Genomic DNA, 25,811 nt, shown 5'->3' on the forward strand with positions numbered 1-25,811 from the left:
TTAGATCACGCGAAAAGATTATTACTCAGATTTATTGCTGTCAATACTAGGCATAGTGATGCCTATGCTATGCAGGAAAGCAATATCTTTGCTAATGGTAAAATGGGTAACTGCATTTATTTACGTGTAAGGAGCATTTACAGGTAAGGAGAACAGTAAGGAGCATCAGATTTTACTCATTGCAGCAGGCATCTAGTTTGTATTTTACTGCTTCCTTTAGGCTTGCAAAGCAGGGGTTGTCGCGTAAGGAAAAATGCAGAAGCCTCCTCATACTCGAATAAAGGTGGCTTCTGTTAATTCGACTCTGACAAGCCCAGTGAAATATTGAATTATACAATAGGTCGAATTGCACAAGATGCAAAGAAAACGGCAAAATGCACTGCTGATTCATTTGACAGTCAGTATTTTCCCAATTCTCACATGCCCCCAAATAAAATGTGCGTCCACTTTCTGTTTGTCCAAAGTCAGAAACTAGCATAAAAATGACATTAAAGCACCTAAACAAAGTACCGTATTTACTCGCATAATGATCGCACTTTTTTGTCAGAAAAATTGACGCAAATTCAGTGGTGTGATCATTACGCGAGTTAAATTTCCCGAAAAAAAAAAAAAATTTTTCCGTCCCGCGTTTGCTGCGGAATGCGGGTGCGGGACACCAAAACAAAAATGGCGGCCGGCGGAGCAAGTCGAACGCGCCGAATGCGATTTTTTTTTTCTTCTCGTGAGTACATTACGTGCATTGAAACAGTTTCTTCCGTATCAGGGATGAATAATATTGTTAATATCGGCAAGTTTGCAGCAATAACGTAGCCATGTCCACTTTGAGGGGACAGAAACAGATGGCCGCGCTTAGCTGCCAGTGACAGAAACGCATGGCCGGCGTGCTGCGGAAACTGCGGCATCTGTCTTCACTACTATCCTAACACGGCACGTTTCCGCTAAGGGTGGGCGAATATCTTAGCTGTGTTACAAGTGTCGACGTATGAATAGGGTACAGTTTTAACGTATCAGTGTAAACGTGGCTACTATCATTGCCGCGCGCGATTTGTTGCGTGCTCACGAGTGCAGGTGAAAAGGCGCCTTTTTTTGTTTTTGTTAACCACAACCATTATAAAGCCTACCCATAATAAAGGCAAGTTTGGTTGTACCTCTTTTTGTCATGGAAGTGCGGAAAGTGATGAAAGTAATGAAATGAGGCATCTACTTAAGAATGCTTGGTGCGTGCAGACGAGTCGTTCGCGTAGCATTCGACAGATGGTAAGCGCGGTCATTATTAGCTAAACTTGGCACACGACATATCGCTGTGGCAAGTTCGGGGTGCGATCATTACACGGGAAATAAAAAAAATCGAATTTTGACGACAAAATTCAGGGGTGCGATCATTACGCGAGTGCGATCATTATGCGAGTAAATACGGTAGAAACTCAACGCATGCCTGATTTTTCAACAAGAAAAATAGGCAATGGTCCAATACCAGTCTCACAGCGGCGGCCAGTTCCATAAAGTCAGCTTCGCCGCAATACAGTTGTGTTACGCATAAAGCATACGAACGCTGCCAAGGTTGTTTTTGTATCGAGTCCTTGAGCCTGGAAAGAAAGGGGGGAGAAGGGGGTATGTTAGAATCGCATAAGCGTCGTACTCAGACATTGTGAGCTACGGTTAATGCTTTAAGATCTTCCCAGGTCAGGCCGAAAACAGACATTTTCAACAGGAGATTTGACGTGTCACCAACACATTCGTTGTCCCCTAAGCTCCGCTGAGATAGACGCTACCATTAAAGGGACCCTGAACCACTTTTTATCAAAGAGAAATACATTTGAAGTTGAAAATAGCATACCTGCCAACTCTTCCGAATTTTCCGTAAAATGTATGACTTTCGAGCAGTCTTACAATATTACGAATCTTGCTTGAAATTTTAAGGAAAACATTTTATTTGCAAGAAAAAGAAACATAAAAATGTAGTTAAACTACACCCTGGTACCTTGCGCCGCCACGAGAGGGCAGTATGTAGGTGTCGTATCATCATCAGCAGCTGCAAGGTACTAGTGACTTCTGTCGTCTACTAGGGGGGTCATGAATCCATATCCAAAGCTCGATAGTACTGACAGCGCATCCGCAAACCTGTTGCCATGCTGTTGCCTTTGTTCATGCGGGCTCGCAGGTTTGGTTTTCAATCAGCTTCAATGACTGCAGTGTTGGCCTCGCCTTTTGTATGACTAGCTGCCGCGTCGGACGCAGTGCGACTCCGGCCTGTAGCGACTTTGCAGTGCAATGGCAGGCTCGAAGCCCCGACAGTACTTCCAAGTGTTTGGACATGGCAGAATTTCCATGCTTTGTGCTGTCGAAGAAAGGAGAGAAGTTCAGATTCTGCACCACGTGTGCCTGTGATGTGAACATCTCGCATGGCGGCAAGTCTGATATCAAGGTCCACATCGCTTCGAAAAACCATCAGGGATACGTGCAAGCCGCGCACAGCCAGCCAAGCCTAGCAAGTTTTCTACACAGCAACAACGACCTCGGCGTGATTCGTGCAGAATGCCTCTTCACGGCGTTTTTAGTTGGGTTTTAGTGTCAGCAGTCATGCCGGACCGCTTTTCCGGAAAATGTTCCCCAAGTACAAAGAAGCGAAACGCTACGCTTGTGGACAAACAAAGACGATGTCAATTGTTTGGGAAATGGCCGCCAATGCAGAGACTCCTTTGCTGGATGCCCTAAAACAGCAAGTATTTTTGATCGCTGTGGATGGCAGTAACAATAAGGATGTGCAGCGTTGCCTTATTGTTGTGACATATTTCATTGAAAGAAATGAGTAGAGTCAAAAACTGCCTTCTTTGCCTCGGGACAATCCAAGGGGAAGCGACGGGTCACAAGAGTTCAATTATGCTTCTGGACGAGATGAAGTCTCGGAATTCGCCTATTGGAAACCTGTTGGCGATGTGTTCGTACAATGCCAATATCATGATCGACAAGAAAAACAGTGTTTCTACTGTATTGAGAGAGGCTCAACCAGGTTTGATAGGGGTTGGTTGCCCGTGCCATCTCAACAACTTGGCCACCCAGAAAGGAGCTTCATACCTTCCTGTAAAGGTTGATGAGGTTTTGGTTTACCTTTTTTTTTTTTTCTTAGATAAAAGCTCGAAATGGAAAGGTCGACTTGAGAGTGCCAAAACGTGCATGACGCCGAGGTCAGAAAGATGTTGAAGCATTCGCCGACACGTTGACTGTCATAGGGAAAGTGTTCGAAGAGGCTGCTCGAGCAGTGGAAACCACTACTCAGCTTTTTTTTTTACCTGAAACAAAGCCGTGCAACAAGCAGAGCTTGTTTTTGGAGTCATACCAAATTCCGAAGACTTCCTCACAAACCCCCCAAGAACCCTGCACTGACCCCATAGTTTGTTACACATCTTCATAAGAATGCTGCAGGCCTCAGTAAAAAAACCCTGATGGTGGTGAACTCTCGCCAAAGAGAAAAGGAGCTCATTCTGGACCTCAAGCAAAAAAAATTGAAACTTCATACCAAGGATTCTGGGGAAGCCAGCAATGTGACCCGTGAGGAGCACCTGTTTTATTTTTCGTCATGGAGCTAAACAGGGCATGCTGTCTTTGTCTCCAAAATGTTATACCACTTTTTGAGAACGCAAATTGCCTTCTTCAGGCACAGGCCCCTCAGATTCAGGTACTGAGGGGTCTCTTGAACTACCTTTTCGAGGATCTCCTGACTAGATTTGTGTGCCCAGGTGTTGTCAAGGCATATCATTCATTGCTGGAAGTTGACTATAGAGCTGCAGAGAACCAGAAAGGTGATAAAGACATAGTCATTAGCACCACAACCTACTTTGTGGCTGACACACTGAGCTGCATTGAGAGAGAGCAGCATGCGATTACATTCGCCACAAATTCCCGCTAGAAGACGTCAATCACAAGATGGCTGAAGTTACTGAAGTACAAGCTCTGGAAATTGCTTCATTCAACAGCGTACATAATTTTATTATGGCATTTTCTGCTATCCTACCCCAGCAGAACGGTGAATAAAAAAAGAAGCAATCGACACACTCGAAGTCAAGTTTGCCAACTTGCAAGCATATCAGGTTCCAGCTGATGTATTGCATGGGCCAAGGTGCGACATGCAGTGGTCACAATTAGGAAGTGTTCGAAGTGTCAACGGATATCTCAGGTTCGACAGAATTTCAATGGTTATGCTGGGTATTCTCTCCATTTCGCACAACAATGCTGAGTCTGCGAGAATATTCAGCACTGTGGACAAAACTCGGAACGGAGTTTCGCTCATCTGTGTATGAGAAAGCACTTGAAAGTCTGCTGATGGTCAAGGGGCACCAGAGTGGTACTTGCTTTGAGCAAACCTGCAGGGAGAAGTTTCTGAAGCAGGCAAAGTCGGCAACAGCAAAATCATTGCAAAAATAAATTGTGCCCCAGTGGAGTTTTCGCTCTTTACTCTCCAAGACACAGATTTCTTTTGTGGTTATGAAAACATGAGTAAACTTATCGCAAAAAGTAAATCCCTTAAAAAAAAAAAAGAGAGAAAAGTGCTGTCGCCTCCCCCCCCCCCCCCCCGTCGCGATAGATTTACGAACTTCCAAATCTTCAGGTTGGCAGGTATGAAAATAGGTTGAAAATAGGTATGAAATAGGCAAGCGTGCGTGTGGTCTAACCTTAAGTTTCGTGTGGTTTGAGGCTAGTTGAGCGTTCCAAACTAGTCGAAATTAGCTAGACCCGCCAGTTACGACACAGATGAGCATAGTGGTCAAAGTCATTGCCTAAGCTTAATTTTTGTGCAGGCTGTCGCGCCCGAGCGTACATGAGCAGACGATAGTCAGCTTCTTGCGCAAGTACGTAATTGTAATCAAAATTAGAAAGTACATTTTCACTTACTTCAGCCTGTTTATTGAACTTCGTCAGTAAATATACACAGCAATGGTTGGAAGAAGCGCACTGATCGAAACACGCTCCTTGATTGACATCAGCTATTGGCCAGTGGGAGCCGTGTATGGGAATCTGCTTTATTACGAAATAAAGCGTAGAAAAGAGAATCAGGAGCAGGCTTCTGTTGAAAAGAGAGGGTTTGAGGAAAAGGTGACTTCGTGCTCCGCTTTCAAGCTCCATGCATCGCATGTGGCAGCAAAACTTGGCTGATATGTTCACAGCAGCGTGTGCTGTCCACAGACATGTTTCACCAAACCGAGGGGTGGTTCTGGACCCCTTTAAATTGTTTGCTATTGAAGTTATCATGGGGATCAGGTGCAGCCGGGCTGACTCGTTAATTAAGTTCGAATTATGCGCCGAAGGCCAATTTTAGGATCGAAAGAACAAAAGTTTGAGCCCATAGAAATGCATAGGCGCCAGCGGGGACCTTTGGCTGGGATCAAATCACCCGAAGTCAAATTAACGGAAGTCTACTGTGTTGTGTTCAATGAGCTTTTCTATGCAAGCACGGTGGTCTAGTGTGCATTCAACTGGTGCTGGAGCCTCCACATGCTTTGTTCAGTTCGTGTACAGCCCTGTACAGTAACGTGGAGCGTTGCATAAAATTGTACGCTAATGAGTTAGGGCACTTGCACAGGCTGTGTTCAACATATACGTGATTAGAAAGCTAATCAAGCTTCTATTGAAGGTCAATCTGAAGTCGACTCTGTGAAATTGACATGGTGGGAGGTATTGCTTGTAATAATTTGGACATACGCTGTCCAAGCAGTGATAGGTAAAAGCAACCCACGGTGGGGAAAATATAGCTGCACTTGATATTAGTTGAACACAATTATCAAAATAACACCCACCATGAGCACCTACCATAGCTTTAGGCATCGTAAAAACAGCCTACAGTTGACCAGTTTTCCGGACCTTGCGGGAACTGAAAAATAGTCAGAAAAATCCAACAACATGAAAAACTCGTTCGCCCCGAAAAATAACATTCATTAAGATCTCCAATAATGCCCTGCCTCGTACTATGCTTGGAGAAGATCAGATTTGCTTGGATTTGCACAAGGGTGATGTCTCCGTATGCAGTCTGACAAGCGCATGGCTGTGTTGGTGATCTCTGTTGCCTGAGATCATCATGGAGATTGAAGAAATGAGCCACATTTCTTTGCACCTCTTGGCTCTCATGAAAGCGCACGAGGTGGTGCCAATCACACAAATGCGAAGCCGCACAAACACACACAAAGATGCGACAACGTCTTCATAAAAACTTATAAAAAATGACTGATCCCACATTAAAGTGCAACTCCGGCAATTTTTTGACCATGTCAAGGTAATAGAATATTTAGGTTCCCGAGACCCCCCTGTCACGTGTCTGATAGTAGAATTGTTTCACAAATTCGAAAGTAATTTTAAGTAAGCAAGAAGGTGCGAGAACGAAACCGAAACCTGACTAACAGCCGAGCAAATCTCTTCGTGTGACGTCACGAGTGGCTCCACCGGGGAAGGCGCGCAAGGCATGCCGGTCTCGCCCGCTGGCTGCGGTGAGCAGATGCTCGGCTGAATCATGGCCGTGCCGGATCTTCGGGTGACAATGTCAGCTGCACCAGCTCTACAGATCTGTCAAATATTGAGAGGTATGATTCTGACGAATTCGGTAGCCACGAATCGCCGTTCGCATCCGACCCGCCATCACGAGAGCCACTGCCCATGCGCTACATATCGTGCTGCAACATGAGGACCAAGGGTAGCCCATACTACTGATTTTATACGTGCTGCTTGCTATTTTAGGTGTTTTACCCCTTCTCAGGGAAACGCTTTGCATGTTTACTGTAAGATGTGTAGCACGACTTTCCGCATTTGTATCTCACAAAAACGCCGCTGACAATCGAAAGTGCTGAATGGTGCATTTGTTTACATCGATCGGCAGGTGCAGTGAGCACACGTCGTTCGCTTTAGATATAATACTAGCCGCTCATCGTTGACATCAAATAATGTCAGGACATATCAAAACAGGCAGATCTTGTGCGTGTAGGCGCCGTTGCACCACTCTGAATCGCGCTGATATGAGCAACCGCACACCTTCTAAAACAGCGAGCAGGAGACTGTAGTACGGAAACGTTATGCTGCCTACTTATCATTCTTTGTACTTTCTTCATGCACGCAATATGTTCGTAAAGCGGACATAGACGAGGTCCTTGCGCGCGTAATCTTTCATTTAGAGAACGCATAGTTTTCTCGCAGAAACGCCGATGCCAGTATAGAAATCGTTGGCGAGTCGGCATGACAATACGTAAAAATAGACCCATCTTCGTTAGTCACATGTACTTTAGGGAAATGCTGGTGAGTGCGGCAGGCAGCTTTCCATCGGAAATGGCAACGTACCGATGTCGATACTGCTCTGTGTCGTCGCTTCTCGCTTTTTGTGTGCACTGTACGAAATGAGGAATGGTTTATTTCAAATCCTTATGGGTAAAACTGAACCACAGAAGTAGTTTTCTTCATCCTGATGACTTCATTAGCTTCAGGTCAGTCGCTCAGGTCCGCCAGCGGCAGACGCATGAACTGTGCGACTGTGACATATAGGCTTAACCTCAGCTGAATGCAATTGGCATCGGCTCAAACTGTGTGTGCGGATGGCAAGGGCTGAAGTTCATGCAGCCAACAATGCAACACCACTTGCCAGCCCCAGTCACTTGTCCATCCACAGGGAACGTAAATTCTCGTGGCAGCAACTTTTTAAACGAAATACTAGCTCACAATTGTCGACTCCTCTGCGCTCTCGTTGCTGTCATCTGCAAGATCCCGGCATGCTCCGAGTGGGACTCTCTTCACGTCATACACAAGGTTACCTGTAACTGAGGAGCAGGCAAGGTAGGGTGTTCGAGGCAATTTAATAATTCATTTAAGAAATCTGTGCAACTCGGAAACCTGCCTTTTTGAGGACATGACGGAATGTGCAGAGGAACGTACCCAGCAAATTTCATTGAAATCCGTTCACATCGAAAAATCGCCGGAGTTGCCCTTTAAGTGATTATGACGATAATGCTGACCAAAAACAGAAAGGAACAAGAAAAGGTGCCGTTCCCTGAAGCATTTTGTCAACCAAGGAAGAGTGAGCATGGCCTCTGAGATGAGAAAATGTTGTGTGCTCTCTACTGGAAGCGTGCGCCTCCGAATCTTGGAGGCTATAGAGCAGACCACTGGATGCCAAGCCTGACCAAGCCAGTCAAAAGTCCAACATGGCGGCCCCCACGATCATGTAGCGTGGCTTTAAACGAGCACTTAGGTCAAGAACATTAAACTTTGGGGCCTAAATTTGTCTGAAAAATCAGTCGCAAGAACGCATTACAGTCGCCGACAGATTTTCCGAACTCCAAAAATTCGGACATGCTCGATTATTCGGTCTGCTTCGCGGCACCGCCATTCTCCCCATAGACCATAACGTATAACAACTGCCAAAAGTTCGGACACCTTGCAACCTCTCGTCTGATTTTTCTGACACTCCTTGAGCCAACTCGATCGAGAGCACCATGCACCGACTCTGACCGGTGCATGGTTTGACTTGCTGAACGCCATTTTTGTTTTGAACGAAGCCTCCTTGCTGCCCCACAAAGTGGCACTACTGCAAATCCCCGCTCATCATCATCGTTTCTGCCTGGTTGAATAGAGTTTCTCTACAGCAGTTCCGGTTTCAGCTTAGTAAGCCATGTTAAAACAATCCAGCAGCTGATTTGTTTCTTCGCGCACGACACTGCAAGTAGGCCACGTTTTCCGTTTGTGCGACTGGTGTCAGCATGGTGGCATTTGCTTTGTGTGCTGTGTCGAGGTTCCGGTGATCCAACGCGGCATACGGAAACATCGCGTCAAGTGTCTAATGGCGCCGACAGTGCCCGTGCAGACTGCGCTGGGGAATGCTGGCAAGCGCATGCCGGGAGGCCTAAGATTTGTCGCCTTCCGGTGTGCTCCCTACAGACGCGGAAAATGTTCTGCCGAGATCTGCACAGTGGTTGCATTGCGATTCCGGACACCGTCTCATTTGACAGTTTCACAGGTGCTGACACTGCTGAACTGACATGCGCAGAACTCGACGACGGCGAGATCATTCGTCAGGTTTCTGCTGCACCACTGGACGATGACTCTCGAATCGAAGATGAAGCACCATGTGCTACGCTGCCGTCGCATGCGGAGTGTATACAAGCAGTGACTGTGCTTTCAGCCGCCTATAGTGACCGTACGACACCGTACAACCCACTCCGAGATTCAGGCTTATCTGATTGCGCGTAAACGGAACAGCGTGCAACGGCGCATTCATGATTTCTTCAAGCCTACGGCCGAGCCCGAATAAGTGCGTGGAAATAAAGGATATCATTTTTTTTTCTTAATCTGCTTTTTCGGACACCTGTTTATTCGGACATTTCCGCAGTCCCCGTGAGGTCTTAATAAACGGTCGGCGACCGTAGTTCTATGGGAACCCTGACGGTGCATTTATGAAGTCCGTAATATCCATGAAATACAAATTTTTGGAGTCCAAAAAGTCTGTCGGCAACTGTATACGTTGGATGGAAAAGTTGACAACCCGAGAGAAGCTTCTGTCTTCACTGCTGTTGCCATTTCGAAGATTATGTTACCGTGTCGACCAGTGCCCAAATTTCTCGTCTTTTGATTGAAGTGCTAGGAACATTGGAGGATAGTTTTCACAATACCTCTAGTTGAAGTTTCATTTTTCCATACTCCCCTGTCTGCCAGAAACTGTCAAATCTGACAAATAGTTATAGTTCAGTCATAATCTCAGATGGTGGATAATGTTACTACACTTGCCGATTGATTTCTTGGATCTTGCGGGGACCGAAATATAGTCCGAAAAATAGAACAGTATAAAAGCTCGTTTAGCCAAAAAATATATACATATTATTATTCTTACAACGGCTTTAAATATATCTAATAATGCCCTGCCTCATACTACACTTGTGGAGGATCGGACTTGGTTGGACTGGGGCGGCGGACCCGGGAGACAGCAAGAGCCACAGGAGCCCTGAACTAAGGGCGCCTCCGGCACAAGGAGAAAGACATCTGCTTGCCCTTTCTTTTTTTTTTTTTTTTTTTAATAAATGTTTCTCCTCCTCCTGTGCTGGAGTGACGTCCCCCTATACAGCCAACAACAACATCACCGCGTTGGCGATCTCCGCCAACGAAGTTCGGCATGGAAATCGAAGAAATAAGTCACGTTTCTTTGCACCACTTGGCTCTCGCAAAGGCACAGGAGGTGGAGCACACAAATGCGAAGCCGCATGAACACATACAAAGATGCAACGTCTCCGAGACACACCTTCTCAGTGGACAAACCACGTGCAAAATAGGAACTGAAGCTTTAGGGAAGAAAATGAACAAAAGAAATACAGATGCCGCATTAAGTGGCTAGGACAATAGTGCTGACCAAAAACAAAGAAAAGAAAAGGAGTGCCTCCCCCTTGAGCGTTTTGTCAGGCAAGGAAGAGCAGGCATGTCCTCCGAGACTGGAGGTTGGCGCAGGCTCTCTATTGATAGCGTTTGCCTCCACTTTTGGAGTCTATAGAGCAGGCCACTGGAAGCCAAGTCTGACCAATCCAGTGGAAAATCCAATATGGTGGTCTTCAAGATTGGGTAGGGTGTCTAGGAACCAGCAATTTAGTTTGGAAAATCAAACTTTGGGGCCTAAATTCGTCCGAAAAATCGGTCGCAAAAATGCATTAGCCCTAGGGGAACTGTGACGGGGCATTTGTGAAGTCCAGAATGTCCATCAAGTCTGAATTTTTCTATTCGGAAAACTCCGTCAGCGACTGTAGAAGAATTTCTACAGAAATGTTTAACAAGGCGTAGAAACACTGTTGATCAAATATATTAATTTCTATAAGTGCGGTAATGAAGGAGTTCAGCAGTACTTACACAACATGTTTGACTTGTCATTCTTTTGCTTTAGATTAAGAGCTCTAATGGGCACCTGATTTACTACAATTCTGTTTCTTTTTTTTTTCTGTACATTGCTGGTTCTTGTACCCAGAATGTGGATGCATCATTACATAGTGATACACTGCCTTGCTTCGTTCCTGCAATTGCTGTGGCTGCAACATATGAGCAGAGCTAGGATAACTATGTGCACCACCTTATGCTTATTTTTGATAAGCAACTTCATCATACCATATTTATTCGAATCTAGGCCGATAGCTTTTTTCAAATAATCATATTCCAAACTCTAGGGTCGGCTTAGATTCGAGGACATTAAAAAACGCGCCAGTTTTTCATTGAAACTGCTAAATATGCTGCATAGCTAGCGCCATCTGGAAAAGTCAGTATCGCAGCCGCTACTAGCCGTGCCAGTAGCCAACCGTACACAAGCGACGTCGCCGCTTTGACCTGTGTCGTGTCGGCCATATCGGTGTGCAGCGTGGTGTTATCATGATGGCACCAAGCAGGAGATGCCACTACAGTGCCGCTTTCAAGTGAAAAGTTGGGATAGCCACAGAGGCATCGTCAAACCTTAAAGCCGGGCGGGACTTCGGCGTTGACGAGAAAAACGTCCGTCGTTGGAGGGGACAACGACAGCAGCTTCTTGCTTGTGCCGCACCGAGGATGGCATTTAGCGGACCAAAGAAAGGCAGTCACCACAAAGTGAAGACAGTTTTGGCTGACTTTTTTCGGACACAGAGAACAGCTGCCCTTCCAGTGACAACAGAAGCGCTCCAAGCGAAAGCTAGGGAACTTTCGAGGGAGCGAGGGTTAATGCCAAAGGATTTCAAAGCCAGCCGGGGCTGGCTTCAGAAATTCATGAAGCGCTTCGGCTTCAGCCTCCCGCGTTGCACTTCAATCACCCAGAAGCTGCCAAACGATTTCAAAGAAAAGCTGATAGCTTTTCAGTGCTACGTGCTGCGAAAGAGAGAAGCGGCAGGCTACAACCTTGGGCAAATTGGCAACGCCCAACAGACGGCTGTATATTTTGATATGCCAGTGGCGTACACCATGAATGAAAAGGGTTCCAAGCAGTGGCGTAGCTAGGTCGTCTGGCACCCGGGGCCCATAGGTCTTCTGTCACCCCCCCCCCCCCCCCCCCCCCCCCCCGGTGTAGCCAGCGGAAAGGGTGTCTTCAGGCGGATATGACACCCCCCCCCCCCCCCCTCCCCCCACTGGCCACTTGCACCCGGGGCCCACGGCCCCCCGGCCCCCCCTGTTGCTACGCCACTGGTTCCAAGGAGGTGTTAAGGTGCGCTCTGTGGGCTACGAGAAGCAGCGCGCAACTGTGATGCTGTGCTGCACAGCTGATGGACATAAACTCCCTCCTTACATGATATTTAAAAAGAAGACACTGCCTGCTCGAGAAACTTTCCCAAGAAATGTCATTGTGCGGGCAAATGAGAACGGTTGGATGACGGGTGCGATAGTGGAAGAGTGGGTTAAGATTGTGTGGCGACGGCGTCCAGGGGCCCTTTTGACAAAGAACTCGCTCCTTGTCGTCGACTCTTACCGTGGGCACTTGACCGACAATGTGAAGGCTGCGCTCGCCCAAGCAAACACGGACCTCGCTGTCATATCGGGTGGCATGACGAGCCAGTTGCAGCCTTATGATGTCTGCATCAACAAACCTTTCAAGGATCATCTGCAGAAATATTACACGGACTGGTTGACTGACGAAGACCACATGCTAACGGCAACGGGCCGCATCAAACGTGCACCGCTATCGCAGCTGGCAGGCTGGGTAGCTGCAGTGTGTGACGACATCCCAGGTACTTTGATCGTGCGCACCTTTAAAAAGTGCAGCATATCTAATGCGCTTGACAGTACCGAAGATAGTGCACTGTTTGAAGGTGACAGTGACAAGGAACACAGCGATGAGTCTAGCAGCGACGACGACGTTAAATGAGCTCTGCACGTTCAGATTCGATAAACGCTGTTTGCATTTTGTGAGCGCTTTCCTCGCTTTGTTTTTTTGTTGTTGTTGTTGTTGTTGTTGTTTGGCCTACATTCGAGGTAATATATATATATATATTTTTTTTGTTGTTGTTGCCTTCGGACTTTAGGGGGTCAGCTTAGAATAGGGGTCAGCCTAGATTTGAGTAAATACGGTACCTGGCATCATTGCTGCATTGTGTCAGGCAGGAGACGTGGTCCTGTCTGCCTTTCCCCCTAGCACGCCTCTCCTCCTCAACCCCTGCCGCGGCTGCACATGGCTGTTCATACACGAGCCATGCACAGTATCTTGGAGGTAATATGCAGCAAGCGCAAAGGCCAAGCCAAGATGTCTAGTGCCTTGATGAACATTGTGTTCATTGTGTTCCCGTGCATCTAGTGCTAGCAGTCTTGTAATCTAAAGTTTCCGAGACTTGGTGCGAAGCATTCACTGACGTGACAGCGAGTGTTTGTGGTCGTCGAGTGATATCTGTTCATGTATGCCCAAGCGTGGGTGACACCAATAAAACTTAACACCTTACTTTCTGTAGTTTCCTCTTTGCTATCGCCATCAATGCGCCGTCTTTCTGGCAAAAACTGCATTTTCTTTTTCTCAGGATACATATCCGTATCTTTTTACACCTTTGGTTTTAATTTGTGGCTGCTATCTGACGACAGTTGCAGACACCAAGCATAGTTAGCCACGGCGTGTAAGGTTTAAGGCTGCACACGCCACATGCAAATATCGGACGCCGTGACGTACCAATGCGTTGCTCTCAGCGGATGCACCGGTGCTCATAATCATGCAATTTTGGCCCAACCTTGTGATAATTTGTTTATAAGTGCTTACTGACAGGATACTATCCACCAGGAATGTTCTGGGAACTTGCCAAATTATTTTTACTGCTGAAACTTTGAAACCTTGAATTGATGAAATTTGCAATCTAATGAAGTTTTTCACTGCAAGTACAATTTCGGTGTATTGAGCTTTGACTGTATAGTAAATTATTTGGAACGCTCCAACATTTGCCAGCATTTTTTCAAGGGTTTATAGGGTTTTAACGTTCACATACTGCAAATAATTTACATGTCAGAAAAGTTATTTCAGTACTCCCCATGGTTTCATTTTGACCTCCTTGCTCACCAGGTGTCCCCCAGGCTGCAGGGCTTCCTGGAGAAAATGCTGGTGCGGGACCCGGCGCAGCGGGCCACGGCCTTTGAGCTGCTGCAGCATCCGTTCTTGAGGCAAGCGGGTCCTCCAAGCCTCCTTGTGCCACTAATGCGCAGCTTCAGGCACAGCCCCTGCTGATGATGCCAGTGCAAGGCGAGCCTGGGTTGAGCCCTGGTCGTCAGCACATACAGCGCAGGGGCCGTGTTTGCGTTAGCGCTTCTTCCATGTTCAACACAGTTTCACATGCATTCCCATAGTTCTGTATGTTTTCCGTATCACCTGCATAGAACTGGTAGATTCTGTATTGATTCCGCTTTATTTCTGTAAAGTGAGTGCATTGTGCAAATCGAGGAATTATTGCCATATAGCTCACATACAAATCATATGGATTCTTCATTGATTCTGCATATTTTTTAATGATAATGTGAATTCTGTGTCTATTCTGCATCATTTCCATAAAAAAAAGGAACAGGATGCAGAAAATGTGAGGAATGGTTACATATTACTGATATGAAAGTTATGTGCATGCCGTATGCATTTCTCAAGTTTTGCGAGAAAAAGAGTATGATGCGGAAGACATAAGGAAATATTGAAATGCTTATGAAATCTGTCACTAAGCTCCCCTGTTCTACATTATCGCGTACTGAATTAGCACAGATGTCTGAAATTTTTGGGGATTGAGAGTGTCTGTACTATCTTTCACCTTTCTCAGTCTTGAAACAAATGCAGTCTTCCTGTAGAGAGGCAAGGTGCTGCCGTGGCAACAGTTTTGATGTTGCCAACATGTGGTGCTTCATCTGTATACATTGAAAATGTAAGGCGAAGTCAGGATGGTCATACAGGGAGCCCTAAGGATTAGGTAAATTTATGCATTTATTTGTGGGACAAGGCAGGGGATCTCTGTGGTTGTTCTGAAAGCAGTGCTTTTGCCCATGATTGCCCTGTTCTGTGGAGGAGTGGTAAAGGCCCATTGGTCAGTTAAGTTGTAAAGAGCGCAGCAGCAGGGTACCTTACATTAGGTCACCTGATCTCAAGGTCAAGATGGTGGTGGATGGTGGTGTGTGGCGGATGAGAGTGGCAATGTGGACTTGTTAGTTCATCCTCACAAGTATTTGTTGTATGCGTGCAAGGATACAGACGCAGAAATTACTGTGGGCATCTGAAGTCTTTGTGGTGTGGAAAATTGGAAAATGTTGAATATTTCCACAGCCTTGGTATTAGGATTTCCTTTCTTTTTTTCCTACTCTGGAACTCTAAGCGAACTAAACATATCATTCCATTACTACAAGTATTTTCAAATATGGTGCTTTGCAGTTTTACTGTCTGCAGGCACAAATTGTTCGGAAATTTAACTTTTTATCGAAGCTACACCCTGAAAGCTTTTGATGCCTGCCAGTATTGGACAACACACTTTACTATGTGTTCTCTCAATGTTATGTGTCCTTGTCTGTTGCTTGGGCTACAACAATTTTACGAGCATGGTGGGCTGTTGTGCATGTGAGCACAACAGCAAAGCTTCAAGCACATTTGGAACATGGAAAAGGGGGTCAAGGCCACGAAGGTGTGGCAGTGGCTGGGTTGGACGATGTATGACTGTTTGTGCTGAGTATGCTCAAAAACTTTTTTTAGAAAAATTCCAAGGAGATCCATCCCTTCAATGCCAGACACAATTCCACACATTTTGTGAAAAGTGTTAAGAGGGTTTTTTGGGAATATGGGGATTGTATTGCACTAATTTGCACTTGATACAACATTTCACTTCCTCGACCCACTTGTAATTTCGGATTTGCATCGGTATGTAGCTTGCACTGCTTTCAAACAATTGCAGGGAACCGCTACTTGGCTGTAATTTGTTTTGCTGCAAGTGTATTGCTGACGAAGTTCTCGCACAATTCTACCCATAACTTTATCTTGTTTGGAAGTTTGCTCCATTCTGCAGTACACTATGTTTACATGGGGTTGAAATGGCAACGAAAGTTGCAAAGGTCTCAGTGGTTGAAACGAGTCGTCAGTGATGTCAGCACTGCCCGAGATTTTCCTGGTAGAGAAACCGCACAGCCGTGGTTCATTACAATCTTACTTTTGCAAAGAGTTGCGGTAGTTAGTGAAGTACTAATCATTGCTCTAGGAATCTATCAGATTTCCTTAGCCAGTTATTATTACTGTTAAGTGCTACCAGGAACCACGACGTTAGTATTTTACGGTTGCCCTTCCGTTTAGTAGCAAGCTGTGTAGACAGACCATTCTGGAAACAACTTTCATCAACAAAGATGCTTCGCTGAGCCTCTGTGTGCAGGGTCATTTACTGTCACTGCTCTTCTAACTAGCGTATTACAAGACATTATTTGCGAGAGCACACATAGGTAAACGAATGACACGAAAGCTTTTGTGTAACGTGCACAATTGTTCTCATTTTCCACAATTGTGTAACATCCCTTGAGAAGTTTTGGAGATGCTGCCACCTGTTTGATTTCATGCTGTGGCTGATCAGTGTTGTTTCTAGACACTGAGTGGCAAGGTGGCTAAAGTGCTGGTGCTCATAATAATACCTGTTCCTAACAAGGTTCGGCCTTTTAGAAGTATAGTTTGGTTTTAATGTACAGATAAGTTTTTCTTAGCGACTTTCATTTTAATAGATTATGGGAAATTTGGCCTTTATAATTGATGTCAATAAAAAATGTTGGTTGGTTACCTTGCTTGCTCATGGGAATGCTTCAAGGGCTGCTTCAAGCAAAGCTGTAAAGAGTTCAATTGAGAAACAGCTTTGCAATCTATGCAGGGGGTTTTTATTATTTTATCTTTGTGTGCTCTCATAGAACTTTCCTGTTGTGTTCTCGCATTGTACAAGGCTGTGGCTGCAGTTATTGATAGAGTACTTACAAGAACAGCAATGTAGTGGTAGTTGATTGTAGTTCGGTTTTTCAGTAATATTGATAGTGGTAGCTGGAAGTAAGATGATAGCATTTGCATGCTGGTCACTTCACCTCCTTCCCCCTTTTTGAGTGGCCCTTTCTTTACTACTCTAGACTTGTTCAGGTTAACACCAATCACATATGACAAACTTGGTGCCAAAGAACGTACACTCGCCAAGAATAAAATAAAAATGAGGAACAGACGTTTCGGGCCCCGTACGAGTCCTTTGATCACAATGAAGATGTAAGCATAGGCGCCTGGCTATTTATAGGTCAGGTGACGAGTGCACATTCTTTGGCACCGGTATGTTTCCTCGCCAGACGAGTTTTCATCGAACACTTCACTATATGACAAACTTAATGCGTAGCCTATATGTAAACATTAACTTATCAGCCATTTTAGGGCATACATCTTAGCTTGCATGAATATAGTAGTTTGCATGGGAAAAGGAATGCTAGTATCAAAAATTAAATCAAGATATATGGTTATGTTCATCTTTTGAAATAGTGAATGTGTCACTGCTCTGCAAAAAAAAGAGCATTCGTGAGCAAGACTATGACCTGCATGTGAGAGACCACTTTGGAATTGTGTGTGTTAGTATAGCAATAATGGCATCAGAAGTTGTAAGCCATTGTTAAGGAGCAGCCAATTCGTTGCACTCAGAATGATAGTAAATGTACTATGGCCACATTTCTCAGGCTTTCCTACAGATTCACTTTAGCTACTGCTCGATGGCACTGCCAGCAGCTTTACTCACGCAAGACACATTTAGAAGGGCTTCATTTTATTTGAACTTGGATCATCTTGTGTGTAATCTAACATCCATAACTATACTTCATCTCACCAAATCTGCAATGCAGCGAAAGTCACATCAGCCAACCAAAACAGAGCACCCAAAAAAGTTCTACTCTGTTGTCCATCACTGATCGCCCTCTGCAAAACACTGACTGAACAGAAGCTTCACAGAACAATTAGTAGCGCACAATCGGCAAGCCCTTCTCTCTTCGCTGTAACATGCAGCCAGCTCTCATTACTGCAAACTTGAAATTGGGTTAGTTGGCAAAATTTCATCTTTTCTTGTGCTAGCATTAAGAAACAACTTGAACAAAGACGAACACAAATCTACAAGACTGAACATGGGAAAGGAACATACTATTTGCACTTCACATGTTTAGTCTCGTATGTTTGTGCTCATCCTTCTTCAAGTTGTTTCCCAACACCTAACGCAAGAAAAGATTGAATCTCATTACTAATTAGCCAACACAAACCCTAGTCTTCGCTGCACTGTGCATATTTAGCGAGGGGGCGCATTGTTTCATGATAAGTCACAGGAACAACTTGCATGTAATAATGACAATTTCATGGGGTGTGTGGTACAGTCAGATCTTTTCGGTTTGTTGTGGGCTGTCAGTACTCTGTTGTGGTTTTTTACTGGGCGACCATCCGTGGTGTCCTAGAGTCTGCTGCTCTATGAGAGCAGCAGTTTTACCATCAACATTCCCAACACTGAGTAGGAATGCTGCATTGCACTGTCAGCTTCCAAGGCAGACTAGACAGATGTCGTACGCAATCAGGATGATGCATGTGCCATGCAGTTTTTGCCATAAATCTTCTAGCTACTCTGCGAATGACAAGAGCACTTGCTGGGCCCTGTCTGTGTCCTTATGCTGCACCTGGCAGTTTGAAGTTCTGGAGAGTAAGAAGCACCACCCTAACTGACTCTGAGCCTCTGGGACAGTGAAAATTCTGCAGGTTCATTTTGTTCATTCTGCTGAGCATGCTCAACAGAATGAACTTGATTCACCTTGCTCACATCATCATCATTTTGTAGTTCTATGGAATCCACAGACTGAGGCACAACAGCAAATTTGGTCATGTGCAGAGTGGCTTTGGAAATTTATGTGAGGACTGTGTGTGTTCATCTATCTGAGCAATTTGAATGAGGCAACTGAGATACAGCCTTCAGTTCATCATCATCATTTATTGTCCCTTAAGGACCCCTTTCAGGGTATTACATAAGGAGGAGCAAAAGCGTCAATAAACACTATGGTGATGATTATATAATGGTTAACTTATTTGTACAACGGTAAACAAAACTTAGTATACATGCTAGTAGACGATGGGCAAGAAAAATTAAAAACAAAACAAAGTAAGGTACGAACTGGCAGTAGAAATGGCAACACTACTGACAGTATAACAGAGCAGTACAAAAGTTAGACGTTAAGAGTAACAGCTTAGTAGTGGTAGGTCAAGGGTTTAAAAAACATGACAGTAGGTGCCTAAATTTATCTGGTTGCAATTATCTCTGCAACTAAGTCATGTCTTGGCACAGAACAAAAGCCGGAAGAATTTTCAAAAGTGCTGTCTATCAGTGCCACTTGGCTTAATCTCTTTACTCTGAGAAAGTGGGAATGTTCATGGTGGTGCGCTGGGTGTAGGTTACACAGATTTATCTGCATGTCAGCAGTAAAAGAATACTGCAATAACATTTAGTGAAGTGAGCTTTTTGTTCCAGTAATCACAAATGTTTGTATCAATGGGTGCGTAGGAGCATAGAGAATTCACATTGTAGCATTTCTGGTATGCAATGGAAGGTAGGGCAGTAGATGTTTGGGCTTATGCAAATAACATCAGCTTGCAAAAATGTCATTTGAAGCGTTTCTGGTAGTACACACTAGTATTTAGCATATTAGCATATTGATAGAGAGGTTGCTCTGTGTAAGGTGAAGTACCTTAGATGACACTTTCTGGCTACCAATATTGCTTGTAATGAATGTAATTACTGCAGTAGCAAAAAACATGTAATGATTCACTTTTTACTTTATCAAGTTGCTTGCCTTTGAATTCACTTTACCGCTCTACACTTGCTGTTTGCAGAGCAAGAGTCACTTCGTTTACCTAGCTCATGACCTTACGTGTGTTGCATGCTTTGCAAGCTGCAAAGGATTGTTTGTTTTTCTGGTGCCATAGGCTTAGTAGTGTGAACTATCCGAGTCATTCTGCTTTGCGAGATAGGTGACCGCTGCTAAATAAGAAGTGTCATGCTCAATCTAGGCACTAAAAATCGCAATGAGTACAATCCTTCACTTGGTGCACGGTGAATCTTCGCCTGGCAATATCTAGAGTGTGCCTGGCCTCATGTGTGTGTGCACATGCAGGCATATTGACCAACATCTATGTGTACTGCGTAACTGTAATGTTGAGGAAGTGATGCTAGCATTGGTGAGGAAGTGATTCATGCAAAGCCCAGGATAAGCTTCCATTTGTGACAAGCGTGTTGTGTTACCTGGTACTTCAGCAGCAGTTGTTATAATTGGCCCAGTGAGGTGTTGAGTTGTGACTCTAGATGTGGCATGGAGAACTTTTTCTTTTGTATCTTCCACAGATATCATATTTGCTGGAATGTAACATGGGGAGGAATTTTCGAGATACAGAAAATTAAAATTATAGAAAGATTGTAGTCGGAAGTATATGGATTGAAAATGAAATGGAACGACATGTGAAATTATGATGTGTAATGCAACCTTAAGAGGAATCTTTAGCTCGGGCCCAACTCCGACTCCGCCTATTCAAATACATGTAAAACGCAAAAACATTTTTCCAAAATAACCCCTTGACCGATTCTAATGAAGTTTGTTGCATTTTAGAGAGAAAGTTAAGTGCTAGTGACTGTTGCGAGTGGAATTTCGATTTAGGGCTTGAATTTTGTTAAAAAGATTTTCAAACATTCGACCGCTTGAAAATAATAGAAGCACGAAGTTTACAAATTCATAGCTCTGCGTCGAGAACAGATATCGCGGTTCTGTAAACAGCATCCATTAGATCAATCAAAGCGGACAAATTCGATATCTCATTTTATATCTTACATAAATTTGTTACGTTATGTACAAGGGTTCTGCAAAAGCTGTATTTCCATATTACTAAATTTTTTTATTCGTGTGTAACATATTAATTTTTTCCACTTTAGATGCACTATTAGGTGCAATTCACAGAATTGTAGTATCATTTTTCATTGCGGAGTTACACAGTTGTAAACTTGATACTTTCGCTTTCTGAAAATTTTCAATTTTTGCCAATTTTTAATAAAAAATTGAGTGAACTTAAAATCTAGTGACTGTTGGTTTCAAATTTTCAATTTAGGTCATCAATTTTTTAATTAAAATTAGCAAAAATAAAAGATTTTCAGAAAACGAAAGTATATAGTTTACAACTGTGTAATTCAGCAATCAAAAATGATACCACAATTCTGTGAATTGCACCTAATAGTACATCTAAAGTGGACAAAATTAATATGTTACACATGAATAAAAAAATTTAGTAATATGGAAATACAGCTTTTGCAGAACCCTTGTACATAACGTAACAAATTCACGTAAAATATAAAATGACATATCGAATTTGTCTGCTTTCAATGATCAAACGGATGCCATTTACAGAACCGCGATATCTGTGTTTGATGCAGGGCTATTAATTTATAAACCTCTTCTTCTATTTTTTTCGAACTTTCAAATTTTTGAAAATTTTTGAAACAAAATTTATTCCGGTAATCGAAATTCTGCTTCCAAAAGTCACTAGAATTTAACTTTCTCTCTCAAATGCAGCAAAGTTCATTAAAATCAGTCCAGGAGTTATCTCAGAAAGACATTTTTGCATTTTACATGTATTTGAATAGGCCACGTCGGAGTTGGGCCCGAGCTAAAGCTTCCTCTTAATGATGGAAAACTTTGGCGTAGCCAGTTGATGAGTGATTCTCTGCAGCGACACCCATTTGGGACCACCTGCTTGTTAGGGGCTATCATGCGGCAATGAATCATGCATGTTGCAGGGATGGATTGACTGTCATGTTGTAATTTTCAAATGGGATTACAGTGCAGTGTTGCAGCCCAAGTAGCGCTGGAAACAGGGTCAACATAGTCCGATAATGAACTACCATTTCCAAATGCAAGACCAGCAGTGCCCAATATAGGACCTGTGTGGCCCAATGTTGAACACACACTGGCACTGCTCCCTGTGCTACTGCAGAAGGTGCTTGTGCCATGGTAGCTGCATTTGCACGGAGACTGTGCAGTTGCACAGTGCAGTAGTACACTAACGCTGTTGCATCATGTCTTCGTGATGTGACACCTGCCCCATTCCATGCCCAAGTGGTTGTGCGTACAGTCAGCCAAAAAAACTTTGCTACGACATATGGGATTTGGGGAAAAGCTGAATTACCATGTAGCCTGGACCGAGAGTGTTGAGTTCAAAGTTTCATTGCGTAGTAAGATTTGTGACTTGTACAGTGATCCAGTAAGTTAGATGCCTATGCCTTAACAGAATAGAAATTCCCATTTGTTGTATAACCTATGTCTTGTAAACTCTTGTAGCAGACCATACTTCCCTTGGAGGTCTAGAATTGGGACTTGTCATGAGGCTCAATGTGACAAGCAACCATTGTTAAGGTTGTCACATCTTGAGGTGGGAGATTGCGCCTGTTAGTGGGGGAAGTAACCTATATTTGGAGCATGGTGTTGAACATGTAACTAGAGCTGGCCTTCTTGACCTCATCGCTTCAAAGCATTGTATATGAGTGCAAATACGATATCTCAGCCAGTCAGGGACTACAGGACTTGTTAGTGTCATTTTTGGTCTTAGCATAAGTGGACATGGTCACATTGTAGTCAGTTGGTTCCGAAGAGCAAGCTTTTTGCTTTTTCTCCCAAGTACATAAGCAGAATCTCCTGTGCGTTTTCTTGGGACTTTCAAGATTTAATAAACGTAAGTGCCTTGTGGCCTCCTTGTTTAACAAAAAATGAGATGTTGACAGGCAGGGTGTGTAAAAAGTGTGTTGTAAATTGGAAGTTGTTTGAATGATGGAGAGCTAGTTATATTGCGGAGGTGCACATAAATTTATTTGGGTGGTTTTCTTCAAGAATGGCACATATATCATTAAGATTGAGACTGTTAAATTTATGGCAAAAGTATTTGCACGGATTAAGTGCAGGTTACAAATAGATTGCAATGCAGCTGTTAAGCACCGAGGTGCTTGTTTTAGAGTTATAGTTATACCATGTATACCGAGTTCTGATAACTTTTTGTCAGTAAAGGCATGGGACTTTTCTCTCTCCGTGGACAAAGTTCTAACAAGTTTTTCATAGCCTCCTCTATATTTACAATGCCTGCCCAGATATTCTGCAATGCATGGAAGCCGGTAGTCCACTGCAGCAACACCACATTCCCAGTCATGGAGGAAAGAAAAATATAGGAGGGAGCATTACGTCACGCAGCCAGCCTTCGAAAGCAAACGCTCCGTGAAGCCACAGTGGTGGCCCAACACGTGACCTCTTGCATAAAGATCACAGAAGAACAATCGAGATTTGCTGAAACGTTTGGTTCCGAGCAGCCATGCCAGTAATTTTTATTCAGTGAGCGCTTGTTCAGCTGCCCTGCCGTGGCTCTGGCTGCAGAGCGGGAACACTAAAACTAACTGCGAACTTTGACGTGCGATCACGTGTTGGGCCACCAGATTGGCTTCTATCACATAGCGGTATGCACCCGCCTATCATTTTCCTTCCTCCATGTTCCCAGTCATATAACAACCCATGTTGTTGTTAGAGCATACACAACTTTTGCCAGGCACTGCTGCTACTTTGTGCCTGTTCCTTTGTTTCCGTATAACCTGTGAAGAAAGTTGACGTGGCCCTAACGATGGCTTGTAAACTGTGACCAACTACTGGGCAAGTGGCGCCCTCTGAGCAACCCCTGCTTTTTTAGTCTCTGGACAGGCATTAAAGAAATACAAGAGGCTGCGGCTTTTTGCTAAGGAACTTGTCACTGTTGTTTCTGGGGTGATCAGATAATTTAATTTACAAGTGAGTGTTCAGCTGACAGCTTATGCATATTTGTACATAGAACTTATTGGCAGCAGTAGTGGTTAGCTCTGTGCCCATTTTTACATCGCTCCTTATTGTTTTAAGCAGGCCCTACTCGGGATCCAGTACCCGGCCTTGTTTCCATGCTGTTGTGTTAAGAGCGATGCCTCCAAGGTTGTTGCGAATGGTCACATGTATTTTTTTTTTTTTCCGATGACATCATTTCTGTTTCAATGAACAACTACTTGTACTTTTCATCATCCTTCTGTTCTTTTTTTTTTACTATTATTATTATTAGTGCATGTTTTTTATGTTTCGGAAACCATTATGGATATATTTTGCTGCGTATACTTTTTTAAAAATGTGCTGTCAATGTATTTGAAATGCTGTTTTAGGATTGCCAGAAGTTGGTGTCATTGGGAGAGCCGGGTATTTTTTTCTTTTTTTGTGTGTGTCTACTGTCTGTGTTTGTAGGCTTTACTGAAGCTGCCTTTTGATATTATTAGTTGGGCGTAATACATTCCAGAGGTGCTTTAGGGCAGTGCGGAGTTGTCAACTTGTTGAGCAACGAATGAGCCCTTCTGCACTGTGCTTTTACTATTAGTGTTGTGCCTCCACGCTATGTTTGTTTAGTTGTCTTCAATATCTCTCTCTCTCCTCTTCCGACTCATTCCTTGAGGCTTGTTGTGCAAAGAAAGTGGGGAAGAGGTGTTTCTGATGCATCGAGATATTGACCTCACATATACATAGATATATATATATATATATATATATTCAGATGCCTGTTTTATAAACCAATCGTTACTACACTTGTCATTTTTAAAGATGTTACAGCACGGCGCCGGCAGAAGAGCACAGCACGTAGGCATCAGATTTTACTTGTAGTTATCAACAGTCTCTCCAACTTTTTTTTTTTTTTTTTTCTTTCTTTTTTCACAGGACAGCTTGTCACAGCAAGGTGTAGGTTAATTGGCAGCTTTGCCTAAGTGTGCTTTTTCACATTTTAGGCTTCTGGTTTCAGTGCCTGGGTGCACACTGCAGCATTGATATAAAAACTGCTGTGCTGATAAGTGTTTATTGCATACAGTCTATTGCAAAAAAGTAAAGGCCAGTGATTTGTTGGCAACAGCTAGCTGGCATTTACTTTTTTGCAATAGAGCATGCAGCCAATGAGTGTTGTGTGCCAATCTTCTGCAAAGGCACAACTGTTTTAATGATTTGTGGAGCCTCGTGAATAACTTTTGTTTTCTCTTGCAAGTTTTCACTGCAAAGGTACAAGTTAGAAAAAAATATTCAAGATGCAAACTTCTTGTCTTGTTGCCAATGATTTCAACTACCAACGCCTGAGATATGGGTTGTGCTCTCTCTCCTATAATTGTGTATATGGGCTTATGAAACACTGATCGAAGAGAGAGGTGTATATGCATGACCTTGCTCTTTTAAGCACTTGAAAATGCAATGACCTGTAAATACTTTTTCCTCATGTACATTAAAGCTATCTTTCCTACAAAGGGTTGTCTGCTGTTTGTATTAAGTAGCAGTAAAGATAAATAAGTGGACTTCTACCGATGATCATTTCATTCTTCATTTCTTGGGAATTATTTCCTGTTGAGCCATCTCATAATTTATTTCAAAAAGAATTACTTATTGTCTCCCTGCATCCATGTGTGTGTGTTGGTTCATTCATTTAAATACAGGAATACCTTAAGTACCAAAAGCACAGGACTGACGTAATAGAAAAAGTTCAAAATAGGGCACTTGTTCATTCAATGTGTGCCAGGCAGGGAAAATGTTTCACCACTCTTTATGCAAGCATGCGTGGCAGCTCTGGCTAGCCAGCGAAAGGCAACCTGCCCAAAGTTTATGTTTCGTCTTTTTCACAACTTAATAAATATAAATAAGGACGAATACCTGAAACTTCCAAACTGCCGCTCTAGTAAAACTAATAACGGAAAATGCATATGCCTGTTCCTCCCACGTTGTAACAGGTCTTAAGTATTCATTTCTTTTCCTTCAGCCATCAA

At 43.7% G+C, this 25,811-nt stretch overlaps 1 protein-coding gene across 1 annotated transcript in view; it reads left to right on the top strand.

The window, feature by feature from the left end:
• Window positions 1-25,298, top strand: part of mbt (serine/threonine-protein kinase PAK mbt) — a 123,144-nt gene extending 97,846 nt beyond the window's left edge. Inside the window, exon 13 of the mRNA XM_050180185.3 lies at window positions 14,000-25,298. Coding sequence (XP_050036142.1) covers window positions 14,000-14,161 — 162 coding nt within the window. The 3' untranslated portion in view covers window positions 14,162-25,298. The remainder of the gene's footprint in view (window positions 1-13,999) is intronic.
• Window positions 25,299-25,811: the final 513 nt, after the last annotated feature.

The sequence above is a fragment of the Dermacentor andersoni genome, chromosome 7 (assembly GCF_023375885.2).
Source record: "Dermacentor andersoni chromosome 7, qqDerAnde1_hic_scaffold, whole genome shotgun sequence".
In the NCBI taxonomy this organism is placed as follows: Eukaryota; Metazoa; Arthropoda; class Arachnida; order Ixodida; family Ixodidae; genus Dermacentor; species Dermacentor andersoni.